We start from the raw sequence: 23,584 nt of genomic DNA, 5'->3' as shown, positions 1-23,584 counted from the left end.
TATTTTTTTTTCTTTCTTCCAAATGTCATAAATTTAAAATTTAACATTCCACAGTGGAGACCTAAGCAGTCCTGGAATTCCTTATCAGATTAACCAGATTTTTAAATGCCTGCAGAGAATTAAAAAAAAAAAAAAAAAGGTTTCTGGGAAGATTTTAGCTTATTGGTCCATATAGACCAAATATAAACTTACTTCTTTCAATTAGTCAGATCCTTCAGTAGTACGAGTCTAAGATGTGCACTAGCAAAAAAAAAAAAAAAAAAAAAAAAAAAAGGAAAAAAGAAGGAAAAGGACAAGACAGTTCCCTATGCTTAAAGTTTTGCCTTGTAACCTTGTAACTAAAGAGTTAAAAACTCTGCCACTGGATTTACATGTCAGGAGTTTACACCAAGAGGTTCATATCCTATAGGAAAATTGAACAGCAGCTTCCACCTTGTGCTATGGACATGCTTTACCTTTATGCTAATGGAAAGCTCTGACAGCAGCTACTTCACAACGCATTTCCATGCCTGTACAATTAAGATGCCACCTTGCATTTCTCAGAACTGATCCAGAGAAACAATGCCCTGTGAAAACAGAGACCTGGTGGAAGGAAAAGCCTGGTAGGCAATGCGTTTTGGTGGGAGCACAATGAGGTAAGGTATCTCCCCAATGAAATGGAAAATTAAAATGAAGGAAATCCTGAGCAAGTCTAAGGATAGCTGTTTGAGTAAAACAGCAAATAGGGTGGAGTAGTAGATAAGGCCTCTAACTCCCTGAAAATCAGCACAAGAGAAACAACAAAGAACAAGGCAACTGCAATATTTGAGAACCACAAGGGGAAGGCCAAGGGAAGACTGCAAAGCAGTGCAAAGGATGGCACTGGGATTCTAGAGAGAGAGCTCAGATGGCTTGGAGGTTTCAGAAGTATTTCAGATGAAGGCCCAACAATATTTTATTACATGGTTGCTAACAGTACCTAGAGGAAGAATCTTTTTAGATGTCTCTTCAAAATTTGGACTCAATAATAAGCTCAGAATAAACAAACTCAACCTCAACCACATTCTGCAAGAGAGAGGAGGTAGATTGACTTGCAGAGAAGACAAGAGATGTGTAGTCATTCTTAGGCTAAGACACAAATTCCATGTTCAGGCTCTTAGGCCACATTTCAAGAGTCACTCTTGCCCGGCTGCATATTTTGTTATGTTCTGAAAGAGCCTGAGAAGCAATCTGATTTGGTGGAATGAAAGCGTCCAACCATAGTGGGGCCAGTCCTCTCACAGTTCACATGCATCTTCCACAAACCTCAGCTTTTGCACCAAACAACTGGTGCACTCAAGGTCACCAATCTGTATCCAAGCAGAACTCAGAACAAGTAAAATTCAGACCTAATCCATCAGATTTACCTATGCTGTCTCATGTGGTAGTTGTTAAGACACTCCACTAAGAGAACAGATGACCTAACACAGCTTTTTCTTACAACTGAAAGAGGATCTCCTCTAAAATCTGCTTTGCTAATTTTAATGGAATTTGCTTTGTGATTGAAAAATGAGGAATCTTCTGTTTCAGTACAACATTCAGCACAGCACAAGCCTTCACTTGCCTGATGAGCCTGAGCATTGAAGTACTGCTGCTGCTTGACCATATGAAAAAGGTGCCAACATCTAGAACTTCCAAGTTTTGTTATATTTAAAGGGTTTACTCGAATCAATCCCTTTTAAAAAAAGGCCAGAAGTTAAATGGCTTTTTTCCTCATTCATTACAAACCCAGTTAAGGAATGGTTAATATCATGATACCATTAGAAAGAGCTGTGTAGGGAAAGGCACCTGTTCTTGAAAAGTGTCTTGATTTGAAGGTTATTCAAAAATGGTTACATAGGGCACATCACCTTTCCAACCATCTCCTGTGGCACTCCTATTTCAAAAGGTGGCCTACTAACATGAACAACAGCCTAGATGCATTGTTTGTGATATTACCACATTAATGGATGTAGTATGCATGCTAGCTGAAATGGAGAAAGTAAGCATTCATTGCCACCCCACAATTTGCAGTATATCATATATGGCTATCCTTTTCACACTCTTTGTGTGACTGGGATGCAAATATTCTCCCAGCTCTACTCTGACAGTTATCAACAAATACAGAATTAATTACATGCAAGTATTTTGAAGCATGTCTCACTAACAAATCATTACAAGACAACAAAAAAAAGAAACATGAATAAAAACCCCAGTACTTCTAGAGCACAGTTCCTCTTTAAAGTAGCTAGGTATTGCCTTGGCTACCTAGGTCACAACAGTGCTTTCAGAGCTGTATAATCTGTACTCCCATAGGTTCCCTGTGTTCTTCTAGGGAGGTCTGCAGAGTTGTTGAGAATTCATAGCTTTTTCTGGGTGAACCTAGGAATCTACTCAGCTAACACTTCATCTTTTTGAAGAAAAAAAGAAAAGGCTGGTATATAGCTTTTTAAACAAGTGAGATTGATCTCCCAAGAGATCCAACTGCAATGAAAAGGAAGGGGAAGAGCCTACCACAGGCCACTGCTTCCTGAAGAGTCTCTCCAGCCTTGGTCCCAGAAACAAGTTGGTGTGGTAGAGAGAAAGGTGACAAGCCAAATGATGACCTGAGGATGCCTCATGCACTTGGAAGTTTGAAGCCTGCTTTAATATTGATCTACAAGAACAAGTGGTGTTTGGGGAACGTTTTAGGAGACAAATCTGGGATCACTGACTTCCTGCCAAGAACTCTGCCCAGGGCTCTCCTGCAACTTCTCAGAGGGGCAACAAAGCTTGGACTGCCACAAACTGAGCAAAAAGCAGAGAGAAGAGACTGCTCTCTGTGGCCAGGTCTGTTGAAAACAGATGTTGTTCTAGGTTAATACATTTACATTACAGTTTAAAACAACAGCTTAGACACACAACTTCAGTTAGGATGACCTTAAGGTGCTTTTTTTTTTCAGTTATAAAGAGCTCAAGAGCTATAACTAAAACATATAGACAAGTTTAGGCAGCTTGAGTTCTGCAAAACGACTACAGTCAATTTCTGAAACGTAGTTTCTTTTTTATTCACATCATCAGTGATGCCATAAGGCAAAGATTGCCAAAGAATAAAATACAGTTTAACTAGGATCCTTTATACTAAATAAATCTATAGAGCATGTAGTACAGGACTCACAGATCAGTGCAAAGGAAAGCTCACACTTACAAAAGAGTTTGTTCTGTAATTCTCTTCCTCTTTATTAAGTCAGAAAATCTCAGTCACTATAATAAGACTCCTTTGAAAATCTTGACAAAATTACATTAGCCATATTCTAAATATTGGGAAGCTAGACCAAGTTAAAAATACAGAATTCATCCCAGCACCAGCTGGCCGAGCTACTGGAACTTCTTTCCAACAGAAGAAAGAAAATACTACATACATTCAACACAATTTAGTATTCAACTGAAAGCTACTACAGTTTGTTGAATTCAAGAGGAAAATGCAGTAGGAAGTAGAAACAAGTTTCTGTAAATATGGGCCACCAAATACTCAAACATTCCTTGGGTCACCTTTGAAGATTTGCTAACTACTTTAAACAGCTATATGTACAGTCAGGGATCACCCTGATTTAACTTAATGGGTACGAAGGAAAAAAATCCTTGATGAACATTTTTCCTTGCTAGAAATCGTAACAACCTCATATAGCCCAGTACCATCATCCCCAGCATGAAGATCTAACCAGCAAGCTAAAAACCTTGCAGAGGCAAAAGGATACATACCCACAAAGCACAGAAGAGTCTAGACTGAACATTCCCTGTGAGACTGTATGCAGAATCATCAAGGCTGGAAGAAACCTTTAGGATCATCCAGTCCGACCATCAAGCACCCCAGTCACCCCTAAACCATATCCCCAAGTGCCATATCCAGATGCCTTTTAAACACTTCCAGAGTCGGTGACTGCACTGCATGCCTGGACAACTTATTCCTATGCCTGAACACTCTTTCAGTGATCTTTTTTTCCCTAATATCCAATTTGAACCTCTCCTGGCACAACAGAAGGTAATTTCCTCTCATCCTTTCACTTGAGACACGTGAGAAGAGGCTGATCCCCACCTGGCTACACTTTCCTTTCAGGTGGTTGTAGAGAGCAGTGAGGTCCCTCTGAGATTCCCTTTTCCAGACTAAACACCCCCAGCTCCCTCAGCCACTCTCATCAGACTTGTGCTCCAGGCCCTTCCCCAGCTCTGCTGCCATAAAAGAGACATTCAAACTGCACTGCTTAGAGCCCCACTCTCTCAGGCACTGCTTTTGTGAGGGATTTCAGTGGCATCAGCCCATTTCAAAGCAGGGCTAAAAGGGCTCATGTAGCTGTGACCAAGCAATGAATCTAACAGACTGCTAAAATAAGCTGCTAAACTCTGATAGTGACGACAGGTAAATATCACAATATCTTTCCTGGATGTCCACTGAACTTAAAAAAAACTGAATAGCCTTTCCTGTCTATTGTATTTATATATGCTATATATATGATATATCAATACAGTGCATATATCATATATAGAGAGATATTATATATCATATCTAGCTATTGAAAAATCACATGCATATTTCTTGCAGGCAATTGACAAAGGAAGAATTCCTATTTTTTCATTTTTCAAATTTAGTAGACTTATTTTTAGTCCTGGACAAAACTTATATAACATCCTTCCATGCTGTTCTTTCTGATAACAATTTTTACAGTAGTGGTGCCGAATTTGCTGTTGTTAGAACTTTGGTATGACTCAAGAGGTACTGAACAGCATGTCCAGTTTGCATTGTTATCCAAGTTGGAAGTTCAGCTTTTACTGCCTGGCTGCTTCTGTTAACTTCATCTATGGCTAAATCATTCAATTTACATTCAGGTTAATCTCTTTTTGGGAAAGACAGTGTATTTGCAAGTACAGGTGTCTTACGAAGACAGCATCTAGAAAACAAAGTATGCTGCAGAGTAATGAGGGAGTGGAAGCAATGTGTTTAAAAAGGAAAGATTGTATTGTTCTGACACTACAGGCCTGGCTCTCTCTTATTGCACAAAGTTTAGACTGGCATAACTCTTTTGACTCCTACTGGCTCACCTTTGATTTACTTTATTGGTAGCAACAGAGGAATCAGGGTGTGTATTTGCTACACTATGTTGTACAGGAGACTGGAGCCCAAGATCTAGTATTTTGCTGAGACTGGTAGCTGAACTGGGTATGGGAATATTTGGATAGTAAGACCTAAGGAGAAGTCAAGTTGCATGGCAACCTTCTCCCTCAATATCCAAATATCATATTTGTAGCTTTAAATATATCCTGAAATATAATAAAAAGTGCAAGAGTAGTTTAAATTCTAATACAGTGTTTATCTTATTAGTTAATAGATTGCTAGAGATGTAAAATACACATATGCATAAAAGCTTATACCATGATCTGCAGTGCCATGCTATGCTTAAGTGTCAAAGTTTTGCATTTCACTTGCAATTCATGCTGTGTTTCTTTGGTTTTCACCCCTGCTATAAAGTGGAAGAGCACCTGCTTTTGCTTGTAGTAATGGGGCACTTTAACTCTTTAGAAGAAACAAAAATTTGGTACTGGGGCTCTGTGCTCTTGATGCAGATGCAGAAATCTGATTAATATTACTAGGAAAGCTAAGGACAGGGGAGAACATACCACATTTAGATTACTGTACAGTTCTGCAGTCTCTTACATTTAGCCAATACTTCCAACAAAACAGCCCATAATAAAGCTTGGAATCGAATTTTGTCTTTTACCAATAACACCTATAATACTGGGCTCTCATAGCCAAGCAAGATCCATACTGTTACAGTCACGTTTCTATCCACATTCAGCTTCCTTTTATTAGAAGTATAATACTGCACTTTATATCACAAATGTATAAAAAATATGGCAGATAGTGTCATAACAATACTTTTCTTTTAAATGAGTATATTTAAAAAACAGACAGTTATTTTCCATTTATATATATATTTATATATAGAATAAAATACTCCTGATGCAATATATAAATGTTACTGTTAGTTTTTTATAGAAACTACTGTAGCTGTTGCACTGCTTCACAATGTTTCAAACAGCTCAAAATAACTTTACATTATAACATAAAAGATATGATTATAACAGTACGATATTAGGTCATCATAAATAAATATTACAAATCCTATCAAATATGGAAGTTTAAAAAACAAATTTAAGACATACAATTTAACTTTAAACCCTTAACAGGGATACACTTTTATCACATAAACCCCACTGTTTTAACTAGGCAGCAAAAAATGTAGTAAGGGCATAGGCCTAGACATTGTTTTCACCCTTATAAGTGCCAATACATACCAGAAGTCTCCCAGCTTTCAGACAGAGATGTGCACTAAGCTGGAATGTAAATGAGAGAAAATGACAATGCATTTTTCTCCCTGACCGGCACACTCTGCCTGGCGTCCAGTGACATTTCTGATGACTGGTAATTCATAGTTCCACTCGTGCTCCTGTAAATCCCTGACTCTCTCGTGGTGCTGAACAGCACAGCTCCACACGTACCTATTGCACACCTGTATAAAGCTGAAAATGCAGTCTTACCATCACCAGAAGCACCACCGCTCCCCATGGCTGATCTCCACCCCCACTGGTCTGTTTGCTGGGTGCCATTACAAGGCTGTCTCTTTGAGATCGTTCAGGTTCGGCATGCGCGGCCGGTTCGTGCGGCCGTAGCTGTGCCCGTTCTGGCCGCTCTTGGCAGGCAGCTGGTCCGAGTAGGGGGGCCCGTCGCTCACGCTCCTGTTCACGGGGGACACGTGCCAGGTGGGCTCCAGCTGGCTCGGGATCTGCAGCGTCGGCCGGCTCTTCGCCTGCGGCTCTGGCCGCACGTTGCTGCTGCCGCTGCTGGAGCTTTGACTCATGGGATGGATTCGCACTTCAGGAAAAGAGGCTTTGGCTGGCTGGCTGGGTAAGGGCTGGAAGCGGGGCTCAGCAGCGACGGGATGGTTTGAAGAGAGGTGTAAGAGCTTCCGAAGAGATTTTAACGGCTGGCTCTGAAAGACACGCAGAAAAGCTCCATCACACCAGACCTCCTATAAAAAAGCTGTCCTATCCTAAACTGAACATCTTAAACTTTATGGGACTCCTTCACGTTCAGTTCATATTTGTTTGATATGTTTCATTCCAAGCAATGACTACACACCTGAGAAATGTCTTCTCATCACAGTCCAACCTATTAGCTACCTGAAAAGACGGAACCTTTTCTCACTCAGAAAAAAATTGCTCCTGTCAATTATTTTATCCTTGTTTCCTTTGAAAAGGCATAGACAATTGAATTAGCTGTCCATCTATCTGCTATTAACTTAAGAACCTCAGCCACATTTTATGAGGAACAGGTTTCAGAAATACAAGTTCTTAAAAATGTTGTGAACATAAATTAGGGGTTGGAGTGAGTCTTGAGTAACCATCTGCACTGAAACGAGGTCTGGCAGAACTCAGAAGTTACATATTTTGTTTGCTGGTAGCTGGGTGATAGGCAGCTCCAGTCTCCCACAGCTCCTTTCACTGGCGAGCAGGTTGAAGGTGAATGGTGATACGGGGTTACTGAAAATGGGTAGCAAGAACCTGGGGAAGCCTAACTTCACAAAGTGGTATGAAAGCAGTCTTGTTAAATTCCACAGCTCACAGAGCAACTTGTTTCTTCAAACACTGCAGCTGCAACAAATGCTCTTTTTCAGTTTCCAGTGTGAACAATGGAGCATGGCACTGAGCTCCCTCCCAAACACTGAGCCGGTTTTAGAACCGGAGGAAATAAAGTTGCACTAATGCAGTGCTACGCTTCAAAAATGTAGCCTGCTGAAACTGCAGTCTGTGCCAGCCACACTGTAACATGGTCTGGATGCTTTGGGGACCACATCAAGTATCAAACTCTGCTGAGCAGCAGCCAACCCACAAGATTCACCATTCCTTACAGAGCTGACTTAAGGGCTTTTGTACAGCACTGCATCGCTACCATGGACGTGCACTGAAACACTGCTTGCCTATAATACAAAAACATAACCAATATTTCAAAGGGCTCAAAGAGTGACACAGGACATTTAATCTCTCTTTTCCTTGTCATTCATATCCACATTTTTAAAAAACGATGCAGGACTGCAGGTAAATCTAGTGAGCAAGGAATTAGAAAGTTGGGAAACAATGTCAAATGCAATTCTTCTATTCACCAGAGAAAAAGCTATTAAGATGTATCACTGATATTAATATATAGGGAATTGATAATGCCACTTACATGAGGCTGAATTTCTGTCATCTTCTCAGGATGCCAATCCTTCTGTCTGCTGCTCTGGTGATTGGAAGAATGAATGGCTTTCTGTAATGCCAAGAGATCCTGACCTTCAGTATTAGGCATCTGCAACAAAATATTAAATACTGGTCTCCTAGTATTTTCTTAAGAATAGCTGTAAATAATTTCCCACAGTTAATTACAGAACACAAGTGAAGCCCATTACTGCAGCAGAATTGCAATGACCTCTCAATTATTCTCCCCATAGTAAGAACAAGTGGCTGTGGACGTCATGCAGATTTGCTCTACCCTTAGCCCTTAAAGCATTCACATGCTGTTAGTGTTATTTGCTGTAAGAAAGAGCAGTTAAACAAGGCATCAAAAATAAAATTAAAACCAAAATATTGTTGAGCCTCATCTTCATTTAAAAAGCATTCCATACTGCAGTTAAGACCATGGATCAGTTCTATAAATTTGCTCCAGAGTGAAGCAGACCAAAATCCCTCTAAACTGATCTCTTGACTGACATCACAAAACCAAGAGCTTTCTCCATTCCTATCTTTCTTCTCCTCCACAAATATCCCAAACAAAAGCAAAAATTAAGAAACAGCTGAAAATTTATGGCAGAAAGATAATTTAAAACTTACATGTAGCTTTTTATCTCATTTTAAGAATTCTAAGTAAAAAGAGGACAGTCAAAATGTAATCTATTTTTAATGCAAGCTGTCTTTTATCGTGAACAATTAGGACAAACAAAAATACAACAGACACATGAGCTAAAGTTCTTTCCAGATAATCCATTGTTAGTATTTGATTTATTTAGATTTATATATAAAGGAGTCATTCGTATAAAATTATGTATTTACAATATAGTTATAAACCAAACCAGGTTAATTTTTTTCCTGAATGAAACATAATGAGACATTTTAATTTTAAACATACACAATTTCACAACAATTTCCCTTCCTTAGTCTTACTCCCAAGGCTCATTCTCTCTGGAACTGTGTATGTTACATTTTCACTATATCAAATACTATCAAAAATTTTTTTAGGCACCATCTGTTTCAACAAAACTGCCAATTTTACTTAAATTTATTGAACTGGCCCAAGATACTTAACTGGCATGAAGAGGAAGTGATACCATGAAAATAAACCACATGCTGTTGTAGTCAGTAAAACAAATTTACTGGAGCATTTTACAGTGTTACTGTACTTAAAAATTAATACCATTGGTAGAGTGACTACAGGAAGTTTTTTCAAAGAAGAACTATGCTTTAAATTATTCTTTGAATTAAAAAGAGGAAAGAGGGATTTCTTGATGCTTGGATTCTCGCCGTTGGTTGAGTCTGTCTGCAATATAAGACACAAAAACTAAATGCATAATATTTCAATTCAAGAGATCTGCCCCTTACTAAGTTAACTTTTTTTTTTTTTTTGGTAATTCAACAATACATGTTATCAAGCCTATAATTTGCTTTTGGAAAATACAATAATGATTGAAAAAAGCCTATGGAACAAATTCAAGGAACTCAATGCATAGAAAGCATATAAAAAAAAGATCAGCACACCTATTCTTATAACCATGTTCATTAGGAATACAGATTATGTTTATTTCAAAGGCTTTTGGAAATACCTGGTAGCTCTTGTTGACTTTACTGAGCTTTGAATTAAATCCTGTAACTCTGGCAATCATTTGTATTTCTGATAATGACCTAAAGCAGTATGACATTTCTTATTTTTATATAAAGAAAATATTAAAGATCCACTAACATTAATAGGGGTTGGTTTCAGAATGAGCAGTTGATAGTTACACTTGGGGAACAAAAAGCCTTCTATTTTTAACTTTCAATAAGAGCTAAGGCTCCAAGAAGAATTATTTCAGTTCTGACATAAATATGCCATTATCAGCTTCACGTATAGCTGCAAGTACACTGGCAGCTGGTTTATTTTAATTTATGGAGCACAACCAAAGAATTTACCTGTAGATGAATGAACAACTAACAGAACTATAAGGTACTAGAACTATAAATTGGTCTATTTCTCCTATGCTCAGGTGCAAACAAGCATAGGACACATGTATAGTGCCTTGCAGTTTCCTGTCTATCAGAAGAAATCTTTATTATGCAATAGAATTAATATATGACTAAATACAATGACAAGTGCACTACCAAAATCAGGGGCTTTCAAATAGCTTTCTCAGCTTCTAGATTCCATCCAAGTTAATGAAAATCAATAATTAGTACAGCTTATGTTCAGGAACTTTATGGTCAGAAGAATTTCCTGTTTCAAATTCAGTGAATTAAAAGGGAATGAAAGAACTGCTAAGAGAAATGCTCACCTGAAACTGCTTTTTCCAAAGCAGGTAATTTCTTCAGACCCATAGCTTGAAATAAGTGCCAAAATCTGTAAGACTCAGGCTTCTCTGAAGACAGTGCCTACTGACACTATGCACAACCCTCATGGATATCAAATTGTTTGGTGGCAAATGACATAAAACTGTGATTCTAACAACCCTAAAACCTTTTGCTACATTACTAAAACACTTCAAACGATGAAAAGGAGAATGGATAAGAACAGCTCTGCAAAAACAACATTGCAAAGGATTCCCACAACAGGCAGTTACAATTGCTAACCCACGAGGTACTGCACCTGGAGAACTCTAGGGAGAATAATTCATGGGAACAACCTGCAGGAAGAAGTGTCAGGAACTGGGATCAATTCTAGGCTGTTAGATATTTTGAGAATGATATTACTAAGATGTCTTCAATCCAATTTCAGGTATCTTTTACAACTCCTGTGATGATGATCACCAGCAAAATGAGACTTGCCAAAAGATATCAGAAGTAAATCATAGCTAGCTACTATGTACTTCCTAGCTCTGTGACAGTCCCCAGGTCTAATTCATTATTTCCTTCTGAAAGTCTGTGTTTGAGTAAATAACTGGAATTTCATACTTGTAGGACTCTACATGAATTGTAGGTCTCAGGAAAAAACCTTGAATGGTAACAAGCTGTAAGACTTTTAATAGGAACTCAGAAAACATTGTATAAGTAGTTGAAGAGCTAATATTACAGTGCTGTGAACAACTTTTACTACGAACACCAAATGTGGTGCTGAATTGAAGGCAGTAATTTTATTTTGTGCTGGAAAATCCTAAAGACTGTCCCAGTGTTTGTCAGGCAGATATCTTCAACTAAGAGATGAAGAAGAACAAAGACCAGTGTCTGAGCCAGACACTTGTACACACACCAGTGGTACAGTCTGTGCCTAGATACTGCCCTGGGAATCAGCTGTAAACAGAAATGGAAGGAGGTTTTTCTGGCTCAGGTTTGATCCAAAACTCAAGTTGATCTCAGCAAGTTTCTAGCTGAGGATGAAAGAGTTGTATCACTATATTATTTCACTAATTTATTAATCTTTCTGTGAGATTCCACCTCTAAGTAGCAAACACAGTTCTTTCCCTTCTCTCTTTCTTCTATTCCTCTCTACCTCTCTTTTTAAAAGTGAGAAGAAACAGGATTAAGGACTTTATATAAATCTGCCTTAGCTTGTAATCAGTGATGGTTTTGGTAGCTATAGATCAAGGAGCTTTTGATTTAGCTGTTTTGTAAAATGCCAGATTTTGAGAGGCAACACAATCTTTCACACAGTTTAATGTGGAGGGAATCAATACACAATCTTTCAGCTGAGCTATTGGAGTGTTGTCTGCCACCATGCCTGCATGGCTGGAATCAGAGTAGAGTACAGCAATGCAAATTTAACACCTTTCCCCCCCACCCCTTGAAAATGCATCACTGGAACCAATGGCCTTAGGTGTTATCCTCACATGGACATTTTGGTATCAAGCAGTCCCAGAGCTGTAATGTAGACATTTAATTCAGTTGTTTAATACAGATGATCATATTTGAGCTGCATACAGGTATGAGGGTGAACAAGTTCAGAAGGAGAGGTAGATGCCATTGCTGTAAATCCCACCTAGCAGGAAGGTGAGGTGCATTTCTGAGTGCTAGTTACACATATGCACATGTTCCACACAGTTCAAAGAAATTTAAAAAAACCCCAAACAACAAAAAGCCTGATAATCACTCCTCTATCCCAATTTTCAACAGATCAGCCCTCCACCAACTCTCAATCCTATCACCTCACACCTTGCCAATAAATATTTTCATTAAGTCATTCCCCTTTGCCAGAAGTAAGCATGATTTACTCAATTCTGAGAATCTTCAAAACTGTAACTATATTTACACCTACAGGAACATTACAATTTTAAATGTTTTACTGTTTCCAGAGCTGTCATTTAAGAATGAGATTATGTTTAGGTTCCTTCAGTTCTTAGGGATATCTTTATTATAAAAATTTGTGAAATGTTAGTATATCACTACTTTCTGATAAAATAAAGTCCTTTCTCCCTCCCAAAAACTTTATGAAAATGTAAAAATGTATGAGACACCAAAGACTTATACTGAATAACAAAAGCCACAACCCATTCCCCCAACAAAACATAAAACACTTAAGAATGGTTAAGACACATCATCCTTATTCCAGTCATGGAATGCATCAAGAAGACAGAGGCTGCTACCAAGACACTTCCATGAAAAAGAATGGAAAGAATTCTCATTTGTTACAGTCTCATTTTCTCTGGATGGGTGCCTGAAACTATTCAAGCTCTGGGGACACACAACAATGAAGTTCCTATTCTTGGAATGGTATCACCATATCCTGAAAAAGAATTTGTTGCAACATCATCTTAAAACTTGCATCAAAACTGGCTCTCAAAGGGTCGGAATGAAAACCGAGGGGGTAAGTTTGGATTTCTTCACTTTCTAGTCCTAGTAAGTGAAGAAGTATTTGAAAAGGAAGAAAAATCAACCCTGAACAGAAGAGGAATTTGATTTTCATAGAGCGAGAAGAGAAAATAAAAGAAGTGTATACACATATAAAAATAAATAATACAAAGGTACTGTACTAATCTAGCATACTAAAATGGTATAATTCAAAATGAATAAAAGAATTCTTCTACTAGAAATGCTGCATACTTACATTTTGAGATTTCTTCTTTTTCTTTTTTATTGCCCTGAAAAAACCTTGCTTTTCTTTCTCCTTGAGCTGTTCTGAGTGACTGTTAAGGTTTTCAGGACTTTTCCTAAATATGAAATAAGGCATTGTAAGAGAAATTTTATTATGGTATTACTTTGCAAATTCTGTGCAGTACTGAGATCTGATGCCAAAGAATGTAAATTATTGATTAAAGTAAAAAGATACTTAAAGTTTTAGCATTCATTGGTTCCAGGGTTACTACACAAATACCAGCTAGAGTTATTACAAGGGATAGGAGGTACACAGTGTTAGGGTAAAATGATTAGTTTAAACCAATGAATAGTTTTGTTTAGGGAAAAGGAAAGCATGCATGTGTTCTTTTAAGCCAGAATTTAATACTCAAATCAAAATATCACACACAAGGTCTTTTAGGAAAATGAAAAGCGTATCTGAGAGAACATACAAATGGCGATGAGCTATCAAAGCACAGGTCCAGTTTATCCATTGCTTGCTGGAGAAGCAGGAGTTGCAAAGCTGGCCAGAGAGAACCACTTTCAACTGCACTTCCTGCCCCATGCTGACACGGCTCCAAATCTATCACCAGGAAAGCTGGGGATCTACTGTTGTCCACTTCAACTTAAAACCTTCCATTAGTTTGCTGTGTGTGAGACAGTGCTGGCAAAAGGAGGTGACCCAAAAATGGAACAGGTGACTTGCCTGAAGACTGAATTTCTCCCTTTTAACTCTTAACTTACACGTCAGAAGCGACTACAGCTGATAAATAACGCGTTACTTTCAATACACACAGTATACCATGTATGTAAAGTACTTATACAGGGTAAAAAGATGGTGTACAAGGACAGTGGTGAGACATAACTGATTGCAGTTCTAGTGCCCTTTAAAATAGCTTGAAAATTGAAAATGGTGCTGGAAAGCATCACAGAAATATTTTCAGAGATTTCAATCTCTTTAGTGAGTTAAAAAACACACCCAAACCAGCTCAAATATTTCATTTCCTTGATCATGATGCACAGCTACATATCCAGAAAGAAATTACAGAATACTAGAAAATCTTGGCACTAACAGGCACAGATATTAGAAGAACAAGTAGGTGGATGATGTAGCCTAAGAAGTCATATAAGAAATAAGGGGCTGATTTTCACAATTACATCATTAACTTCCAGAACAAACTCCTTAGTGAAGTGCATTTCCCATCTTTGACATTTCAAATCAGGACCTAATACTCATCTGGGAGAAACACAGCCCACAGGTCTGCCTCTGGGCCTGGATCCCAGAGGATGGACAACATTTAACAGCAATTAACATACAGAAAGTCATACTGGGTCATTCAATAGTCCCTTTTCACGCTTAAATTGCATTAAAATGACAAAGAAATTATTCCACTGTCTTGATGGAAAACCCAAAGCAAAGCCACTGTTTTAAGGGCTCTGTATGACAAACAGGAGCAGCTTTTCTTGGAGCAACCGTAATGTAGCAACATTTAACTGTCTAATATAGTTGTCACTGGCTTCTAATTCTGGCTTTAAATGCTATGCTATCAGCTGGTGATTCAGCTGCTACTACATGCCAGGCTGACTTTTTTTTTATTTCCAAATAAATGTGAAAAATATAACTGGGGTAGGAATCACTGGAGTCATCCTCCTTATTGATAAATCCATCTTCTGATAGGTGGTATCAGTTCTTTGGTTTCTACACAAAACCACCTCAAGCTTGAAATGTTACCTGGCTCTAAATATAAATGCATGCAGTCTTTAAATCCTGTAATAAAGTGCAACTGTTCATTAAGAGAATGGTCTTAGCAAAAAGATTCATAGGCAGAAAGTATGGTAAAAATTTTCCTAATTTAAATTTTTGAGAACTTATATCTAGATGCAGAAATTACATTCAGGTGCTTGACAATATATATTTAATGTGGACATTACAACACTACTACAGGGAAAAACTCTAGTTTAATGTAATTATTATACTTATAACAGGTATTTTAAATATACTGGATTGCTAAGGATTCCTGTTGCTGCCACATCCTTGTATTTGGTACTACTGTAAGTAATGTGACAGGTGTAAGGCATTATTATACAAGTCACTTAAAGCACCAAGGAGAAAGCCAAAGAGCAAAGACTACTGATAGCTTTACATTCAGTGAACTCAGGAGTCTGACATAACACAGACAGCACACCTGCTGAATTATTTACTAAATGATTTTTACTTGATTTGTTAGAAAAGTCGGAGGAAAGCATACACCCCAAGTATCCTGCTTGCACTCAGAAAGTCATGCAAAATTTGGCTAAGAATCTTCTGAGCCTTCCCCCAAAGGAGCTCCTGTGCATCCACAGCTGCAAGCATATCCCAACCATAGTCTCAATGCAAATTATCAGCCCAATAATTGCTGTCCACTGAGGAACAGTGTCAGATCATAAGCAAGACCCCAGGAGGTTACTTTATCCTTTAAAATTTTTCAATGTCTTGCTATAGCTTTTCTATTACAAAGTCTATTCCAAAATGGAGATGCTATATTTTAACAGGTGAAGTTAATCTTCAGAGTGAAGCTTGGAACAATTTTTGCTGTACTTTTAGACAGAGATTCACTCAAGCATGATTTTTTTCTTTGGCCCAGTGAACCTGGATGAGAAAACTGCTCTCCACAGCAGCTGAGCAGAGAGGAGAGAAATGAAATTCTGTACCATCATTTCCTCTTTATGGCTACAGTGACCAAAGAGAATTGGAAAATAAGGGGCTGAGAACTGCTCATTTTCAATTGCTGCTTACCCAAAAGCCAGTGGTTTTATACTGAATGGTTTATGTCATTAACTCCTATGACTCATATTGCAGTACAGTTGTCTGAAAAAGCATTGACCTTGAAAAGCAACTGCTACAAAACACATGCTCATTATGTGAAGAGAGTGAACATATATAGCATTATAGCAGGAAGCTTCAACACCAGGATTTTGTACTGAGTAAAAATAGAGCAGAACATTTTGATCGATGATGAAACACTGGGATAATTTAGGCATCCCAAAAGATGATTTCCAGATAATGGACAGTACAGGAAAAAATTAGGATTATCAAAAAAATCTGTAGAATCACACAACACTAAACTCTTACAACATACTGCAAGTATCTTGGTATTTTGCATAAAGCTTCAGCTCTTGAAAGCAAACACTTCCACCAGAGTCTTCTATGTGCTGTCTGTTTTAGTAACAAGTAGGAGTAGCCCTAGAGAAGAGCCCCTACTCAGAGAGCTCACTCTCAAGCAGAAACCAAAGGCAAAATGTGCTGTGCTTTGTTATTTTATATTTGTGTACCTTTTGCATGCTTAGGACATATAATGTAGAACACATTGGTTATTCTGGTCTGAAACACTTGGAAAAGGCATAAGTACAAACAGAAATTCTGTGATTATCACTCTTACTTATTACCCCTAGTAGAAAAGGTATCCAGCTTCATGCAGGTGCAATGAGGTGTAGCAGCAAACATGCATGTGGCAAGCAAGCTGATGTGCTTTCACATTAACTAAAAAGAAAAAAATAGGAAGCATGTTGCACTCATGCTGCCATAGAGAGATTCATGTTGCAGACAGCACTTTTTGGGAGGCAATTCCTCATGCTTGTTTTAGTTATTCTTCAGTAACCCTAATCTCAGCAGGCAGCCTGCCTTGGAAACCCTCGTGTACTACTCCCTTTATGGATCCAAACACAATTAATGAGTAAGGTTTTTGTCTAATGAAGGAGTTACTGAAATAGAACTTTTCTTTGAAGATAAGTGACAAACACTAACTCTGCAAGTTACCTTTTAGTTTTAGTCAAAGTAAGACCCTTAAGGGGCAGTCACACAGTTACCATTCTGCAAAGGCAAGAAAATGTCAGAAACGAATGAAGCAATTCAAATAGTTCAAGATAAGAATCTCAATCCCACAAGCTGAAGCCCACAGTAAAACGTCATGGTCTAAAAGTCTGGCATTGAAAGCTTAAAATCAAAAGATCAAATCTGAACTCTGTTTGGAGCTGCAATTTTTTTATTTTATCATGTGGAAAAGGAGGATTTATTAATTGGAATAAACCCCAGATCTATTATCTCATATGCAGAATACCATTCAGAATTTGCAATTTCCTGATTTTTTTTAGAAATTCCACTAAAGAAATGGGAAGTATTTATAATGTAGCAACAGTCATGCTGCACACACAGCTGAACATGCTCTAAACTAATTTGCTCAGATGCTGGTAACCTTTTACTTTCAGGAATAGGAAGTGTGACTATAATGTTACACTGACACTGACACAGCAATATAAAAGTCAGTCATGTCCTGTTTACAAAAAAACATATTCTGGAACCTTGAAACTTGACAGTGGATAAAGTTTTAAGCCTTTTACTCTTGTAAGAATTAGATTTTTTTTTTCTTTTCTTGCATGACAGAGATTTTGTGTGTGTTTATATATATTATATATATATATATAAATAGTAATATTATGTGTATGGTTCCTTGTTTTTATTATTTTTGCAGAAATGTATGACTTATGCTAGAGAGGATATGAAAAGCTACTTGTCATAGCATGACTACATTTGTATGGACATAAAAGGTCTAAACAAAAATGCTTTCCAGAAGCCCCCAAATATCCTGTAAGCAGCCAATGCAAACACTTCCAATATGATCTGAGATACACTACTGCATGTTGGAATTGATTCTAAAGAGATATTTAGAACTATGACAGTGGTAAAGATAATTCAGGCCAATGTTCTGGCACACTGGCAGAATACAATTAAATATCTTGCCTATAACTACTGAATTTGCCCAGCTCAGGACAAAGCTTGTATGAGTTGAAGAGAATAAAACATTTATTCTTGTATCAATAAAAAAAAAAAATTGAGCAAGTTCAAGGTCATTTACAGGAAATTAAACTCTAGCAAAGAAAAGAATTTCTAGAAGGATAAAAAATTTGCCTTTTTTCAAATCAAGTGTCCTGAAGTTCAGAAATGATCTAGTAATTTAAGAGTAAAATCTGATGACAAAAGTCAAGTTTATAATATCTTTATTTTAAAAGGCAGGACAGTGGGGACAGAGCAAAAAAAATGCACACAAAGACAGGGAAACATCTGTGACAATTCAGTCTAGCAAACATTCACAGAATCTTTGACAGAAGAAAGGCAACACAGAGCAATAGTATGAGAAGCAATATTTTACAGTAGTGGCAAGTCCAGGAGGAATACATGTCACTCATAATTCGAGATGAATTGTCGTGTACCAGTTAGGAATGTTATTCAAACATCAAATATTTACTTCATCATAAAATTGATGTAAGCAGAATCACATTCCATTAGAGCTTTTAACATTTTCATAAGCATTTACTCAACTTCTATACAGAAAATTAAGTAGAGGAACACAGACTCTTCACTACTCAGGAATTGGGTTAAGCAGCATTTATGGCACAGAATAATTTTGCAACATTAGACCATTGCCAGGACAACTTGAACAGAGTTAGCAGGTAGAGCTGGGCAGGAAACATTTCAGGAAAATAGGGAGTAGGAAAAGAAAAGATAAAGGTAAGCATATGCCAAAATAGCAGTAACTTGGTGTTGCAGCTACTGCTATTTCTTCCACTTCACAAGAAGAAATGCTTATTCTTCTGTGGGTTCTTCTCTCAAAGGAGCTGCTCCACTTTGTGAAAATATTTGAGTACTTTGGAGAAAGGCTGAAATCTAACTGTCTCAAAGTTAATGAAGGGCCTTTCTCACAAGGCCATATTCAGCACCTCTGTGGTCCTTTAACTGTTTTAACAAGATGAAACAGCTTCAAGAGAATACATTGAGGGAACCAGACAATGTCCTCCAGAATAAACTCTAACTTCTGGTTCAGGGCATTCACTTGTTAGATCTAGGATCTTAGTTCAAGCCTCTGGTTTAAATAACAAAGACCCTGCACTCAAGCTCCTCACATTCTAAAAAATAAAGCTGCCTCCAAATTATTTGTTATTTTGAGAGTATCTCTGGTTTTGACTGGCAATTCTATCCTGGAGGTGAAGAATCTTCACAATAAAAGGTTAGTGGTTATCAGCCACTTCCTTCAAAAAGTTTTGGTTTTGGTAATTTGGCATTACAAACAAAACAAGTACTTCATAAAAAATATTCCCAACCAGCTCTAATAACACAGGCTATTTTTTTCAGTTCAGAGTTAAAGTAACATTATATGTTTCTTTGCAGTCAAGACATTATATTGCTGAATGATATATAGAGCAAAACAAGATTCCAGCTGTCTTATATCATATGCAAGATAGAAAGATCCAGGTACGAAGGACAATGTAAAATGGTAAAAGGGTTCAAGAGCAGGAATAAATACCTTCTTCAGCCACACAAGCCACAACATAAGTACCACCGTTTTACATAAATGACCGCTTTCCTCAGCTAATTCCAGAAAATGGATGTAGGTGGAGCTACTGAAGGACAGGAAGCAGACTCTAGTGAATCAGAGCAGGTGAGAAGGGTTCTGGAGCAAACATCTTCTATTACATACGTATAACACCTGAACACAAGCTGAAATAGCAAGTGTCCACCACCCACCACCTCCCCCCTTTCTCTTAAAGCACATAATTCTCTGGTAATTTGTGTGAAAACACAGTAAGTCAACAAACCACTGAAACAGTTTAGATAGCATGACTTTATGGCCCTTTCAGAGAGAAGTGTTTCAGAGAATGGTATAAAGCATAGCTGAACCATGCAAATGTATGCAGCCCATTCCTCTCACCAGTCCTGTGAGCTCCATCTGCTTATTTTTATTCAATATTCTTTATTGGGATTTTAAAAAGTACAAGATTAAGAGTATTTTAGAGCCAAACAGCTCTAAGAGAAACAAAACTATTTCCCTTTGAGTCCTGCAAAGCTACGTATATGCTGTCATTTTATTAGCATAATTAAGGTGCTCTATGTTATATAATGGAGCCATGTGATGCTTTTAAACTTTTAAAATCAATATACACCATTAAGATGTTGTTTAATCCATTTTCCCATAGAATGTACTCATTTCCTTCTGTGTATAAACAAAGAGAGCAGCGGTACCCATTGTAGGGTGAAAATATTCTTCATTAATATAGTACTTTTTATATGGAAACATGCATTTTGATATTTTTTCCACCTGTCTAACAATTCATGCTTCTGGAATCCACAAATTTCTATATATACTACACACACAGGCATTTTGTACTATCTTTACCTAAAGACTAATAGCGGGGAAAAAATTGTGAAGGATTGGACAAAAGTATATAAACTTTAATGCATTCATGTTAAGGGTGCAATGCAGGATTCCTTGCTGCTCAACAGGGGACAGAAAACATGCCATGCTATGCTGGTATAGCTGGAGGAAGCAACTAAGCACATGGACAATTGCAAATCTTTAGAAAAGCGTGAGGTGTTTGTCCCTCCTGTTAAAACCACGTTTTTTTCCTGCCATTCTCTACACATGTGTGCACATTACAACTCACCAGGTGTCAAAGGTGGTTTGTCTCTTGGGGTGGTTTGTCACCGTGGTGCTGTCTGCTGGTAACACCGAGGCTCTGTTGGACACATTGTTTTCTATGTAGGTACTCTCTGGACGCGGAGATGGAACTGAACAGAGGAACAGCAAACAATGTACACTGAGCTCTGCCAAAAATCCCAGCCCCCACTTCTCTGCTCCCTCTTACAGTAACAGGACAGCAAAGACATGGTTGTGTTCTTTGTATGATTGAAAAGAAAGCTGACTTTTGTGATCCTTGCAGGGTAACATTGGTTGTAAAATGAGACATTCATCAGAACTTGCGTAAATTGTTATTATATTTGAGAACACTTCTGTTGGTAGGGAGCTCTAAGTGTGACTGATATTCAAAAACAGGAAAGAGAATAAGAGGTTGGAATACTGTTACTAAGGACATGAATACTACAGTTTACACTCCATCTTCACTTTAGACCTTAAAAAAGTAGCACCCATCTTGGAAAAAAAATAAATTTGATTTTTGATGTAACTAAGAGAATAATGCACTAAAAATTAAAACATCAAAATTAAATATTATGTATTTTTCAAACAGACATACTGTGCTTTTGAAAATAAACAACTATATACAGATCTAGAACATAAATTTATTAGAATTATGAATATCACTAGAAATACCTGCACTGGATTAAAAATTGACCAGACACTAGTTGGAACATTGATGCAGCATCACATTACACAATTATCAAAATAGCATCTGTAAGGTTTTGTTCAAATTGTAGCACAAAAGTATATGCTAATAAATACTGTTCTAATACAAAGGGTAAATTTATATAAATAAGGATTTGCCTTTTTCACAGTAATTTGCATATACTATTATCACCAGTTTTGCACATACTATTATCAAAGTACTATTTTAAATGTAGTATCATCTTCCCAAAGCAATCATCAAGTCCATCTAAAATATATTTGTTAGATAAAGTTGAAGAGGAAAAGTCCTCGTTTTGGGAATAAGGACTTGAATAAATCCCAGATCTGCAGTTTCTTTAGCACATGATTTATGACAGTCATTCTTCTTTGGAACTTTTGTTTCACTATATATATAAAAGAAGGATAATTCACGCAAACTTTTAGAAGCTTTTTAGGGATTAATGAAAGCGATTCAGGATTGATTCTTAAGCATCCTCTGTTGCATTTGCAACACAAACACTCAAAAGCATTCCTCAAAACAGTACAAGCTATAATTCTGCTCGCAGGTTTTAATATTGCAGTGGGGCACTTGCAAGGATTGTCAGATTTTAACGTGTCTAAATCAGGTCATCAGCCAAGCGAGCAACCTGAAGAGGATCAGAGGGAGATTTGTGACTCTGCTTAAGGTTATTAGGTGACTCATAAGCGAATATCAGCTGATTGGGGCTTCTTAAGGTTCAGAGGAGCCCCACAAGCCTTCTAACACTTGCAGGACAGTAATTAGCCTCTTACCATCTTTTTCGAAACAATTACCCAGGTTTAGCCATGAGGCAGCTGCTCAGAAAGCACCATCGTTTGTGTGCCATAACAGAACAGTATCTGTTTGTGCACATACACAGACCTGTTTTATTATTTATTCTGAACTGCAATTATGTAAGTGTGCTCTTGCTTGTAGGAAACCCCTATCTTTAATAAGTCTTAAGAAAAGAAATGCCACAGGTTTCAAGCCATTAAAGCTAGAGTTAAACTTCCATGTAACACAGTATCTGAAACAGATCAGTATGTATGTCTATGTGCTACGAGTGCATAGGTATAGAGCATTTGTAAGAATTGAAAATAAAAATTTAAAATATTAATTAACTGCCTACTTTGGTAATATTTTGTTCATTTCACCCTGATAAATTATATTCTGCTTTACAAGGTACTGCAGTGGATGTGCTTTCCAATTAAAGTGAGCTATCCTTTACAAATAAACAATAGGGTACCAATGCAGTTCCTGCCAACTCACCCTCTGAAAGCTGAGTAACGATTCTCGTTCCAATAAACCTTTGTAGCTGTTCATGTTAATTCTCTGTATCAATTTCTAGTACTTAATTTATATTCCATGCTAAAATTCTGGATTAAATTTGAAAGATCCACCATGAAATTACCTCTGTAAAAGCTGCCAACTCTTCTCGGAACAGGGTCATTATACAGAATTCTATTCTCCTTAGTAGATGCTCCATCTTCTGTGTGTGGATCATGATATGCTCCACCCTATGCAAAAGAACAATAATCTATTTAAAATGCAAGATTGTAAACTGATTTTCAGTTTTTAACCAATATACATAAGCAAGAAAATTCCAAATTCACCATACAATTTTCCTTTCATATTATTAGTAACTGCAAATATCAAATCACAGACAATGTAATCAATAATTACTTGGTTTTGCTGCTTGCTTGCGTCTTTCCAAAATGACAAAAATGGCATTAACAAAATTTCACCTCTAAGTTGTAATTTTAAAGACATGAATCTGATTCAGGCCCTGGGAATTTCAACCTGAATGAAACACAACTGTAACATCTCTGGAGGAATCTTTTCCTGGAGGCTGGCTAAATTAATTTCTGATGGAATCTGGTCACTCTGCTACTGGCAAACATTAAAAAGCAGATAGGAATGCATCTAATTTGAGATAATTGCAACACCAAAGCACTATCATCACTTATCATCTCTTATCTCTTAATATCATTACCTAGAGGTACCAACAATCACAAAATCTACTGTATGCAAAATTAGAAAAGTCTCTGAACTAAGAAATCTACAGACAAAGTTCTTCAGTCAGACAGGGTAGCTGAAAGCGTATCATTACCTC

General features: G+C 37.4%; 1 protein-coding gene across 3 annotated transcripts in view; it reads right to left on the bottom strand.

The window, feature by feature from the left end:
• Nucleotides 1–5,811: 5,811 nt before the first annotated feature.
• CDKL5 (cyclin dependent kinase like 5) overlaps nt 5,812–23,584 on the bottom strand; it is a 124,787-nt gene continuing 107,014 nt past the window's right edge. The window contains exons 13-18 of one of the 3 annotated variants that reach the window (XM_059839842.1): nt 22,883–22,988; nt 20,776–20,899; nt 13,292–13,394; nt 9,479–9,622; nt 8,258–8,377; nt 5,812–7,022 (exon numbers count right to left, since the gene is read on the bottom strand). In XM_059839842.1, the coding sequence (XP_059695825.1) occupies nt 6,639–7,022; nt 8,258–8,377; nt 9,479–9,622; nt 13,292–13,394; nt 20,776–20,899; nt 22,883–22,988 (981 nt within the window). In that variant the 3' untranslated portion in view covers nt 5,812–6,638. The remainder of the gene's footprint in view (nt 7,023–8,257; nt 8,378–9,478; nt 9,623–13,291; nt 13,395–20,775; nt 20,900–22,882; nt 22,989–23,584) is intronic. The other 2 variants (XM_059839843.1, XM_059839844.1) reach the window with 2 other exon arrangements.

This window comes from Haemorhous mexicanus, chromosome 2, assembly GCF_027477595.1.
Source record: "Haemorhous mexicanus isolate bHaeMex1 chromosome 2, bHaeMex1.pri, whole genome shotgun sequence".
Classification (NCBI taxonomy): Eukaryota; Metazoa; Chordata; class Aves; order Passeriformes; family Fringillidae; genus Haemorhous; species Haemorhous mexicanus.
This window is presented reverse-complemented; position numbering and strand designations above follow the sequence as displayed.